A 13426-nucleotide genomic window follows, 5' to 3' on the forward strand; every position below is an offset into this window, starting at 1 on the left:
AAAAACCTGGTGCTGAATAATGGTGACAACAAGAACTATTTAAGTAAGACCAAAATAAATCCTACATGTACAAGAAATTCAAGATATGAAAAAAGGGTATTTCTTTGAAAAGCATAAAAACCTAGTAAAACTGAAGTGTAACTTTTACCATTTAAATTTGTCATTAAAATTTATTATTCACTCAAGTAACTTTGAGAAAATACAGTACAATAATTTAATCTATACATCAAATACTATTTTGAGACAAAACTAAGGAGGAAATACATCAATCATGTTGCATTTTATGGACATTAGTGATTTTTTTTCATGTCACAATTGATAAAGACAACAATGTAAGAGAAAAAATGCTATTGTAGCTAAGCAGCACACACTTCTGCACAAGAAAGCCCCATAATTTCTTGAGAAATGTTTGAGGAAACATAATTTTGCCAATGAGCCACAACACTGCACGTTGACAGAATTAGTTTAGTGGTTATGATGAGGAAAAATCTTAAAAGATACAGTGATTCAGGCACATTGCTACGAGTTTAAAACCTTGGGTTCTGATTCTACCAGCTGTATTTCTTAATTAAGGGAAATTATTTACTTTGTATCTCAGTTTCATTATCTGTTAGATTTTGGTCATTAGCACAGTACTTCCGGCCTTCTGACACAAAAGCAAAAAAAAATAAAAATCAGCACCTTATTTTAAAAGAATGTGAAATCTTTGATGCAAAAAACCCCAAAAATTTAACCGCTAATCAGCGTAAAGTCCAATACATACCAGAAAAAAAAAGACAGTGTACACTTGATAATATTCTGTTCCCTTTTCAAATGTGCTTGCCTGTCATAGCAGATGGGAGCACTATTCATGAAAACAAGCTTTAATCCAAATTTATATATTTCTTAAATGTTTTCATGTCTTACTACTAGCATGCTTAGCTAGAGACAGGAAAAAATATTCTGAAAACATCAGCAAAGTAGTATTTCAAGTTCCCCCCTTTCCCCTTGAAAATACTGTGTTATGTATATGATACAGGCCAAGGAACTTGCACATTTATGAAGAGGACAAAACCACAACCGAGCTAAAGCAATCATTCCAAAACTCTTTTAAGGAAAGATATACAGAACATGCCACTCTGCCTCATGTACTAGCACTACCTAAGTTACAAGCTTTACAAATTACAGTATCCAATAGCAAATTGTAAAGAAATGAGATGCAACATTCTGGAGGTATGATAACAGAAAGAACTTTTTTTTTAAGCCATAAAATTAACTTGACAAAACACTTCTTTCAACACTTCAAAGCAATTTTTTGCTGGATAGTCCTCATCAAAGAGAAATAAATAATTTCATACTTAACTAAGGACTCAGATGTTATGGACAGCTATTCCAGCAAAACCAAACCCATTTGGACTAAAGGGTAATGGTAAAGGTATATATATAAACAGACTTTAAAACTTCTTATATATATATATATATATATATATATATATATATATATATATATATATATATATAAAATATATAAAAATAAAAAGTTGAATTTATATTTAATAAAGACATTTTACATATATATATATATACACACACATACACACAAAAATACAAAAAGCTTAAATTTTTTTGACCACTAAAAGACCAAACTAGCAACCACCACCTTCTTTTTCACAGTTAATGTCAATAGGAAGCTGAACAGCTTGTCTTTCCTTTCTAAAAGATGTTCAAAAACAAAGTAGGAGAAGCAATATTCCAGAAGAGTAAATCTTTCTCATGACAACCTCTCAGGAAAACTTAGCTAATCTTAAATTTCCCTATACAGGAACAAAACCTAGGTATCTTTTTACTGAGTGTTTTGCTTATGTACAGTACTGACAAGAACATCATGAAATGAACATTGGAAAGAAAAGCACAGAAAGAGTTCCTTTTTAGAATTCAATTTAAACTTTAAACTACCTTTAGCTAAAAGAAAAACCAGTAAGTTAAGGTCATTGCACTAAAAGCTGCTAATTTACCTTCAAATAAACTGAGGTCTCTTCGTAGCCTTGGTCCATAAAGCCCTTCTAAAATACTTTCAAAACCTGGAGACAAAAGAAACATTTAAAACAGTCAATCAAAAGTCTCTTCAAATAAAGCAAATTCGAGAGCACTGGCAAGAAGCATTCTCAAGTTCTGAGAGCAATCCCAAAAATTGTTAAATTTATGACACAAATATTTACTTCTTCCACTATAGTACTACTCAACAGAATTAGGAGTTAAAAATAAGACAAGGCAACTGCCATCTGCCCACAATCAGCCTATTAAGCCATGCCCCAACAACCTCATTAGACTTAAAATAGCTACCACAGAATCTTAAAGGTGGGAGGATTAGCATCATAGCTCTATACAAGTGAAGTAGTCTCTCTCTTACACTGGGAATCAGAGTCATGCATGGAGAGGTGAAAGAGGAAAAAAAAAAAAAGGAAACCTTCAATATCAGAAACTTCTCATTTATGATCTCCTGAAATTACATAATCTGAGTAGGCTAATATTCCTACAAATATAAAAAAGCAAGCTTATTTTGCTTCTGATACCATGACAGCACTCCCTAGTCCTCTGTATCCGTACAAAAACGTTTTAAAATTGAGGATTAGATAAATCCAATTATTTTCCAGATTTACCAGCTAGTCTGTTTAGGTATTTGGTAAATTTCACATACTGCAATAAGGGAGAAGAGACACAGAGCAAATAAAATGATTGGAAAAAACCCAACTAAAAACAACAACAAAAAAAACAAACCCAAAAAAGAGGTGCATGACAACTGATGAAATATGGTGACAATTTACATCATCAATATAACAGGAGTTTTGTTCAATACAGAAGCAGTTTCCAAGTGCCCCCCTTTCTCCTTCCAAATAATAAGCTTACTTGAAAATAAGAGGATAATTCAAAGCAGCATTTGAAGGTTCTCATTCCTTATACTAAAGGCCTGTCTGTATCATATGCGTAGCTATTTTACAGAACTTTGAAAGACTTTTTCTATCATCACACCACATAAAAGACACCAAAATCTTCAGGAAGCAACTACCATGAACAGAGAACATTTAGAATCATAAAATTTACTCATCATGTGATGCCTTTTAAGACAACGCAACATCCTGCTCTCTCATCAAAAGTTACATTTACTTTCTGGTTTAAACTGTATGCACACTAGTATAAGGAAAATAAGTATGTACAGTATCTTCAGTAAGAAAGGGAAGCTATCTTAACACATTGGAGCCGTTCGGCATGACAAGTCAGATTTTGTTAAAATTTGCATTATAAAATAATTTTAACATAGGGACTATATTTATATAATGAAATTCAATCAATTACAATTATACTCAATTATACAATTATATTCCTATGAGAGGACACAAATTAAATGTTAAACCTGCTGTCCTCTCACAAGTACATATGCACACATTTTTTATACAGTAAAAAAAACACAAAGCAAAAATCCAAGGCCCAAGCATACACTAAAATTTACCCTCAAGCATTATCCACTGACTCTTAGAATCAATGTAATACAAATTCACCTCATATTAGCATTGCACAAATTCCTCTTTCTTCTGACTTCAAGGTGTTATTGACAGAAAAAGGCAAGAGAGATGAAGTCTGAAGTTAAGATAGCAATTCTCCAGACATAACAGATTGGAAATATAAAACACACTATTATGCATTGCTATGATCAATAATGTTAAAAATTACAAGCCACTTTAGGTCAGCAGCTAGTTAGGTTCTGGCAAATTACTGTCACTGGGTAAAGAAACAAATGAAGCATCTCTTAGAGACAATTCTGCTTATTTCAAAAGAGTAAATACCAACTCCTATTTCTTAGCACTTTGTCAATCAAACAACAGGAAGGTTGTTTACCATCCCAGTCAGCATCCAAAACCTCCTTGCTCATTAGACACTTACCACCCTCCCCACCCCATGGAGGGTGTTACTTGCTTCTGCTTTTACTTTTGTCCTTATCTGGCCTGCCTTACTGCCTGCTCCTGTCTATGCAAAAACATTATTTTTTATTGCCCTGAGCAAAGGACACACCAACCCACTTCTCTGCTAATTCACCAAACTTAGTTCCATCCTGCCCAACTGCTTCTCTTCCAAGTCTTACAGAACTTCTCCATGGACCCACAACAGATTTACTCTGCATGATCATTTGCTTCCTCACCTTTGGATACTGGAGACCTTCTTTAAAAAGAACGTTTAGTTTTACAATCCAACAGAAGAATATCTTCTCCCACACCTTAAATTTTCCCAGAAAACACCTGTATTACTTCCACACTCCACAAAGTACTTCTGGTGCCTTTCAGCAGGATTGATACAAGTTTAATTTAGCCTAAACATGAGGACACAATCTTAGTTTCTAATACAGCTACTGATGAATGTGTGCTGGCACTGTTTCATAAAATGTAACCACCTCAACACAGGCATTTCAATAAACCTTTGTTCTCCTTCTTGAGTCAATATGCGTATGCAAACAGTAGTAGCAGTTTTGGAACTCTCCAGAACCTGAAGAGCCTACAGAGACCAGTCAGAAATACGTTTTGCTTATACCTCTCATGATTCACTAACTGAAAAAAATCTGCTCCAAATTTTACAGAATTTTCTGTCTCTTGGTGGTTGTGATTGCCTATCTGATTCCAAACTGCCTTTCAAAAGTATTACTTGAGATCTGATACTTCCTGGCTGTGAACTGAAAAGCAACACTCTTGGCTCTATTAACTTGCAATACTCCAATCTGCCACACTCCTATCTCTAATAAATTTCTTCTGCTGTCTTACTTCTCATATCTTCATATAGAAAGAATATGAGCTTTCTTCATTATCTGACACCCTTTATGATCCAAGACAGGTTCCTCCAAAAGTCTTCATAAGCAGAGATTTGTGATACAGCTAGTCTCTTAGTCCAATTACAAGTTTCCATCATTTGCTTTTCTGAACAAAAGTTGTGAATAGGTTTTTATCCCCTACATTAACTCTCACCCTGCCCCACCACCCCCTCTACCAACTCTACTCTTACCTCACAGGGACTCCCGGAAGCAGGGAGGATGAAGCTGTGATCTCCAGCAACAGGAAGGGGGCTCTCTTTTTCTATCGGTAGCTATTTGGTTGCTGCAAAGGTGAACAGCCCAGGAACAAGTTCCGTCAGGTTTGGCATCTAAGCCTGACCCATGGGCCAACAGCCAAGGTCACTAAAAGGAAGCAACAGGTGACAGCACTTGCAGAATCCCATGGGGCTTCTGCACAGCAGCTCAACTGGATGGCTTACAGATTCAGCCGTTTGCCTGTGGTCCAAACGTGGAGTGTTGCAGAGAAATTCTTATGGCAAATCTGGCCATTGCAATATTATCATTTGTTGCCCATCTACCTGGGCACTGTGATACTGCCAAAGGTGATCTTCAGCAGATCAGAGCTAACTACAGGAGCACACGGACAATGGTGAATGACACCAGGTGTCAATATAATAAATAACAGAGCCCAAGTGCTGATCCAGGGGGAACACTTTGTTAGGGCGAACACATCCTGTGGATCAACATCTGACTATGTGGCTGCAGGCAGGACTTCATCTCTTAAGACAGCTCTGAGAAACAGAAAACTTGAGCAAGACAGGATCCATTTAACTGTGCAAATCACTGCTAACAGCCTTGCCTCATAATGAGGTCTTCCAACCTAGGTTTGCCAGGAAAGTGGAGACTAAAGCCTAGAGAGGAAGAGAACAGCAGAAAGGGTAAATGCATAGGACAAGACACAATGAGGACCTTACAGTCTCCCTGAACAAGTGGCATAAGCGGGGACACACCTTAAGCAGCTGTATATGAATGCATTCAGCACAGGAAGCAAGCACGAGGGATTATAAAACCAAGCACATAATGATCTTACTGGCAGTACACAGTACAGTGAGACAGTTCACACAACTGCACAACTGCAGTTTAAGAAAGAAGTGAGAAAGTCAAGGACAGTGCTTAGACTTTATACAAAGAACTTGAACAAATGGAGTCTTAGTGTGGAATGGGCTAAAGGATAGTTGAAAATCTACAGGTGAGGATTCAACCAGGTGAACATCTGTTACAGACTTTAGAGACTGCCAATCAAGAGCAAAGAAAAAAGGCTGCACAATCACCAGCCTTAGCTCCCACGAAAAATCAATCACCAAGACATATGCTGGAAATGCAACATGGCAGTGAGGAACCTGAGTAGCTGAATAATTTCCCTGGACTTAGCGGTCACTGATTTACAACCCTCTCCCAGGACAGGGGGACCACAGTAGAACTAGAAGTAGGATGCTGTACTACCTTGTCTAAACCAGAGAAACGTTAAATGGGCCAAGGGCCTATGGCAACAGTTTTACTGAGTTATCCTACTAGTCAAAGGAATTGCAAAGCGAAGAGCAATTACCACTGCTGAGTAATTAAAAAAACAATACTTCGTGAATTGATTCCAGTATTTTAAGTGTCTCTACAAGTTTACTCAGATTTAAAACATAATTATTAAATCCAAAGGAAGCCTTCACAGCTTTAAAATAAAATCTTCTTAAAGAGAAGCTACCTTGCAGCTGCTCAAAGAACTTTAAGTTTGCCCTAATGTTTTATCACAGTAAACTGCTTAGTGTCTGAAACATCCTAAAAGCCTATCTACATTAGAGAGTGTATGCCACCATGCATAAACAGTACAGGCTGTAAAATTCATTGTAATGAATAAAACAGAGTAATAATTAAATAGATACATTCTATGGAAGCTTCCCAGATTGTGCAATTTATAAACACTTATAGGTATTAAAGGACACACAAGGACTCTTTTCTCACTGTATGACCAGATAGAGCCATTCTTCATTCTCCTCCTCAGCAGCAGCAGGAGCAGCAGCAGCGTGGCTGTTTATTACGAAAGCGGCTTCCATTCAGAAACTAGTAAAAAGCCCAGTGGTCCCTGTCTCCACAGAAACTATCAATATTCTACGTTGCACTGAGCCTAGAGAAAATCATGAAGTGCGCTTAGAAATTTTTAAACAAGGTTGGTCTAGGTTAATTTTGGACTGATGTAGCAATTGAACAATTATAAAATACAAACTGATGTCAGATAGGTTTAGCTATACATTGCCTACTGTTTTTCCAAATGCTTTATCTCCATCATGTTTCTGAGACAAAATAGTTACTTCAGCCTCAAAGTTGAATTCAACACCTTCTCTAACTACCAGTCTCCTCCTTCCCTCCCCACATCCTCTAGCTGATCACAACCGAGACTGCAAGTATGTTTTCAACAAGTCTGAATTACTCAAATTGTGTGTTAGCAGAACAGCCAAAAAAGGAATAAATATCATATAATAAGTGTAAGCTGGCATTTGAGTACTGATTTCAAATGCACCACTTGGTGGGTCTGAAGATAAGAGAGGTAACTACCACACAGCTGTGAAAGAGAAGAGTAGTATATGCACAGGTTGTATAGAAAAGCTTTTGATAGGCTTGGTACAGTCTATACCATACTAATTTCTTGATTCTCCTAGTCTTGTATATGGCCATATTAACTCCAGTATTTGTATGTTCTTTTCAAAGGCAAGTCCATTTCATAAAATGAAATATATTTTCATTAACCTTTGAGTCTTCGTTCCTTCACAAGTAATCTTTCCTTTCCTATTTCCATGTTTCTGTTTCAGAAGTAATCCAATGCTCAGGCTTTTTTTAAAGTCTACTGTATTTGAGACATTTTACCAAAATGTAATCATTTTTAGTTATTTTTTTACAAAAAAGCCTTTTACTTATTCTTTAACTCAGTGTTAGAATACAATAATACTAAATCTCAAGGAAGGGCCTCACAAGACTTAGGCAAACTATAATAATGACAACTGTTGCAAGGGCCATATTCAGTACTTGCCTAGGCACTTGTAACAGGATAACTGGTAATTCATGTAACTACCTACCGTGCTGTAACCCCTGAGTTCAAAATACCAAAAAAATGGTGATGGAAAAACCTATTAAAAGCACTGTAATTTAGACTGTCATCACACCAGTGACTTCACAACAAGCCACCTAGAAAAACCTTTCACTGATACTTTCTCTCTCTTCCTCTGATCTGCTGCAGCTTTTTCCAGTTTAGGTAAGTATGAGAGAAGAACTGATAAAAGCTTGCAGTGAAAATACTTCTAAATAAATTGACTTTTGATTTGATATTTTTCTAAGCCATAAAGACTGTTTTATTCATACCTCTGGATGCATACCAGAAATGGTAGATGAATAGTCCTTGCACAGACAGAAAAAATTGAAATAGAAGAGGCAGATACTTAACAATACTGTTCATCTTATTCATATTTACTGCTCTAGTTTTCATATTAATGCTGAAAGGTTACCTTTTAGATGAGATCCAACTGTTCTAACTACACTTTGGAGACTTGTTAAAGAATTTGGAAAATTCTGAGTGCAAAGGAAATTCTGCTTCTTCCCTTCTTTTACAGCATATCCTGAGACAGGCACAGGGTAAGACTGCTGCACACCACTCTGAAGGAAAGAGCATGCCCGTGTGTTTTTACTACAGGGAAACAAGACATAAGCTTTAAGCACTACAGCCTCTGGAGGCAATGTACAAAGAAAAGGATCTTGAGACTCTGTAAAACATACCTTCGTTAACTCACCTATCAAAGCTGAAAAAAAAAGATGCATATGTTGAAATCTTCACAACTTCTGCATGCCTAAAAATGAACTTATCCCAGAAACTTCCATCACCCTCCACTTTGTGGCTTACTATACCAAGAATCACATCTGAATTATGGTAGTTCAAGCTGTTTTACTGAAGTCCAAAACACTTGTTATTTAGCTTCTTAAGTAAAATTAGGCCTCACCCCTACTCCTATCTGAGATGCTGGTAAGTAACAAACATTACCAAGGAAGCTTTATGTATCTTCCTTGCTTTTTGAATTTATTCAATAATCTTAGCAGAGAAAACAATGAAAAGTTCAACAGAAAAAAAGCACACATTCTAAGTAGTGTAGAGTTTAGCCCATTAAGGCTGCTTTTTAAATCAAAACTAATATGAGAGTAGGTTCAGAGCTTCTGATTTCAATTCTTAGAAGGCTGTAAAATTTATGGAATGGTCTTTAAAATGCAATTAGGAAGATCCAAAGAACAGGATTACATTTACTGAGATTGAGCAGAGTACTGCCAGACACGGCATTAAAATGAAACTACCTTCTTTTATTTTTGGTGTGATAATAGTTACTGCTACTTTACTTAACTGTTAGACTTGATAAGAACTAAGAGTTCTTGTTTATGCATTTGCCTCTGAACACTGGAACACTTACCTAGTTGTCATATAAACTCTGTTACCATTCTGAAGTCATACAACCCATATTTTGAGGTGGTATTTCTTAACCTAGGAGGACTATTACATAAATAGTATGAGGAGTTTCAGAAACTAAAAATCACATTGGGTTATGGATAAGTAAGGATAGAAAGACAGATCCTGCACACTGGTTTATGCCCTAACCAATGGGCTAACCTCCTTAATGACTAGCATCCATTGCCCCCATACACTTTATTTAAATTGTTTCATATGAAGGTACAGCACACAAACACACAGTTCTGAGTCAAACTCATTGACATAACTGACAATACCATGAGAAGTAAAAATTTCCCTTCATATGTGAAAATATATAAGCAATTAAAAGCCATAAGCTTGGTTCTTCCACACCAGAGCAATGATTTACAAGATTTCCCCCTCTTGCCTTGGCAGTTTGCTCTCCTTCACTCACCTAAAAAGTGATCCTTCTGAAAACGACATGTAATTCAAAAAAGTACTATATCTAAATGACAAACTTCAGTTCTCCTCCATTCTACACATTTTCATGACCGCATTATCAAGTTTGGCCCAGTACAAGAGTACTTCTGAAGCAAGTTTTGTAGTCTGCATTACTAAGTCAGCTATCTTGGATTAAAACAATCATGCCACAGACAGAATGTAGCTTCATTAGGTTCGTCAAGTATTAGGAAAGCTTTTAATTTTTTTTTAATAAGTACCCCAGCCAGACAAAGCACCAGTCACAGTTTCTCTGAAAAAAAAACTGCTTCTCTTCAAGTGCTTGGGTAAAGTTATGAAGAAGATTATTCTGGGAGGTACTGAAAAACACCTGAAAGAAAACGCAGTCATTGGTCAGAGCCAGCACAGCTTCATGAGAGGAAAGTCCTGCCTATCAAACCTTGATCGCTTTTTACGACAAGGCAGCCCAACTAGTTGATCAAAGGAAGACAGTTGTAACCTCTTTGGATTTCAATAAAGGTTTTGATACTGCCTCTCATAGGATCCTTCTGGACAAAGTGTCCAGCACACAGCTGGAAAAACACATCATGTGGTGGGTGAGCAATTGGCTCACAAGTCAAGCTCAGAGAGTAATAGTGAATGGGGGAACATCAAACATGGCCACCTGTCACTAGTGGGGTTCTGCAGGGCTCTATCTTAGGCCTGTGCTCTTCAACATCTTCCTAAATGACTTGGAGGCAGGACTGGAAGGTATACTAAGCAACTCTGCAAATGACGCAAAACCGGGAGGAGTTGTTGACTCCCTTGAAGGCAGGGAGGCCCTGCAGAGAGACCTGGACAAATGAGAGGACTGGGCAATCACCAATCATATGACGTTCAACAAGGGAAAGTGCTGGATTCTGCACCTGGGATGGGGCAACCCCGGATGTTCATATGGACTGGGGAATGAGAGGCTAGAAAGCAGTGCTATGGAAAGGGACCTGGGGGTCCTGGTCAATGGCAAGTTGAATGTGAGTCAGCAGTGCCCTGGCAGCCAGGAGGGCCAACTGTGTCCGGGGGGCCATCAGAGAAAGCATCGCCAGCCAGTCAGGGAGGTGGCTGTCCCACTCTGCTCTGCACTGGTGTGGCCTCACCTTGAATATCGTGTGCAGTTTTGGGTGCTACAATATAAAAAAAGACATTAAGCTATTAGGGAGCTTCCAAAGGAGGGCAACAAAGACAGTGAAGGGCCTTGAGAGGAAGCCGTATGAGCAGTGGCTGAGGGCACTTGGTCTGTTCAGCCTGGAGAAAGAGAAGACTGAGGGGAGATCTCATTGCAGTTACAACTTCCTTGTGAGGGGAAGAGGAGGGGCAGGCACTGATCTCTTCTCTGTAGTGACCAGTGACAGAACCTGAATGAACAGTCTAAAATTGTGTCAGGGGAGGTTTAGGCTGGATATCAGAAAAGGGTTCTTCACCTTTTGAGCACTAAAACAGGCCCAGGGAAGCGGTTGCAGCACCAAGCCTTGAATTGACAGAGTTCAAGAAGTGCTTGGACAATATTCTCAGGCACATGGTGTGACTCTTGGGGGATGGTCCCGTGCAGGGCTAAGGGCTGCACTCAATGAGCCTCGTGGGTACCTTCCAACTGGCATATTCTGGGATTCTATGAATAGAGCTTCAATATTTATTGATAAATACTATGTATCACTAATACAGGGGCAAGAGTAGGAAGAAGTATTTTGTCTTACTTAAAAAGGTAAAAGTCATTTGTCTTTCTTACACATTATCCCTTTTATAGGAAAAGGACTTCAAGCTAGTGTTGTCATCTTTTAGTTTCTAATATATTAACTTACAACCTTCAGAAGTATACTCCTACATTTTAAGGTGTTGTTTGCACTCTGTTGTCTACCATATCTGCCACTACAGAAGACAACTGGTTTTCCTGAAAAACGGTTTTCTGCTCTGAACTGCATTTCTTTGTCTCCAAATACAGACATGGTCTCCTGCCTCCAAGTGACAAGAAAATAAAATTATTTGCATCAGAAACTCAAGACCCTTAGAAGACCTGTGTTTATTACTCAGTCATCACCAAGTCCTTTGATATATCAGACCACTCTCAATTGATACAGAAAACATTTGATGAGCTTTCTGTAGCACTAAATCAAAACTTCAAAAAGTATTAAATAATTACATGCTTTTTTTTACTACACCTAATCACCTTTATCCCACAATCAGGATACAAGCAACAGCTCTCTTACAACTTGTTAGATGAGAACACTCTGCAGAGAAGACAGTTATTTGAACATTTTATAAGAGTGGAACAGTGTGTTTAACAGAGAAAATTTAAGTGTTAACATCTCTGGCTGTTTCTTCTACCTCTCCCTTCCTTCCACAGTTCAGCAGCTGTCCTTTCTGCCCTCCTAGCAATAGATGGATTAATAATTTTAGTCTTGACATATTGATGTAATTCTCCACGTCACAGAATTTTTGCTGTTGACTGTGGTCTGTTTTGGTTTGATTCTAATAATTTTTTTGTATAAAAAATCTACCGTCACAACAATCTGGAAAGGATTGACCATAGTATGAAACAAATGAAACACTGAGATAAAAAAAAAAAATCCCAATAAAATATACAAAACAATAAGGAAACAGTCAATCACCTTTCTGTCATTTATAAAAGTGGCAAGAAAAAAACTACCTTGCTAGACAGAATACTCAAGACATGAAGCATGACAACAGAAGCAAAAATTAATATATATTTATTCAAAGATTTTATTTTTCCTGTTTGTAATGTCACTACAGAATAGCTATTCCTAAAATTCATTATTTGATAGAATCTTGGCCAGATTCTCAGGTTAAGAAGCAGCCAATTTTCCTTGCAGAAAAATTTAAGACAAATTTTGCATACAAGTAGAGTAAGGAGGGGGTTTCTGTTGAATATGCTGTTTAACTGAATCCATTTCTTGCTTACAGCACTAAAAAGAAAAGTATTCCTATAATAGAAAGTTCTAAACATTTAACTTAAAACACTCATTTTCTTTACCATATTGATTCAGTTCCCTAAGCAAACAGGAACCAACATACCAGAGATTCCAAAATGAAAGGGAGGAAATCCTCTATTTAGACTCCAATACAAATTCCAAACCATAGCTAAAAAAGATGCTTGTCCTTCTCTGCAAATCTTGACTCCAAGAACTAATGTAGTGGAGTACACTGCTGCTGCCAGTGAGACGGGGGACCAAAACTTGAAATGAGACTACAGAACAACTTCATTTTAACTGGCTACTTTTAAATTAGGATAAAAATCTTTGGTTTCAACCCTTTATGCTGTGCTTTATTGTGGGGATGAAGAGAGTGATGAAATACAGTTTCCAAAAACTAAGAGGTACATCAAAAGAACTAGCTACAACATTAAGCAGTTACAAGTATTAAGCAGAACACAAAGAGGGAGACTGACACTGGCCATAGCTCAGAGGCAAAACAAAACGAGGAAATGGTGTACCTTCCCCCCAGTTGATTACAATTTCAAAGAAAAGGGTGGCAGCCAACAGGGGAAACAAAATTAGTAGGTTAAATCAAGACTGCAATTGACATCTACTCTACATTCAGGTACTATAAATCACAGCAAGAAAAATAAGGTTCAGTGAGAAAGGAAGCATCTCCATCTTCTTATTGGCATCTTCTATGCCAATAAGAAT

The 13426-nt window shown here is 37.4% G+C and overlaps 1 protein-coding gene across 10 annotated transcripts in view; it reads right to left on the reverse strand.

Moving 5' to 3' along the window:
• LCORL (ligand dependent nuclear receptor corepressor like) overlaps nt 1-13426 on the reverse strand; it is an 83177-nt gene that overhangs the window by 52888 nt on the left and 16863 nt on the right. For 9 of the 10 annotated variants that reach the window (XM_027891190.1, XM_027891196.1, XM_027891188.1 and 6 more), the window contains exon 2: nt 1995-2060. In XM_027891190.1, the coding sequence (XP_027746991.1) occupies nt 1995-2060 (66 nt within the window). Of the gene's footprint in view, nt 1-1994; nt 2061-8343; nt 8375-13426 lie in introns of those variants that run through there. The other variant, XM_027891192.1, reaches the window with a different exon arrangement.

Source organism: Empidonax traillii, unplaced genomic scaffold, assembly GCF_003031625.1.
Source record: "Empidonax traillii isolate 1590-97213 ecotype Southwest subspecies unplaced genomic scaffold, ASM303162v1 scaffold312:size2399984, whole genome shotgun sequence".
Taxonomy (NCBI): domain Eukaryota; kingdom Metazoa; phylum Chordata; class Aves; order Passeriformes; family Tyrannidae; genus Empidonax; species Empidonax traillii.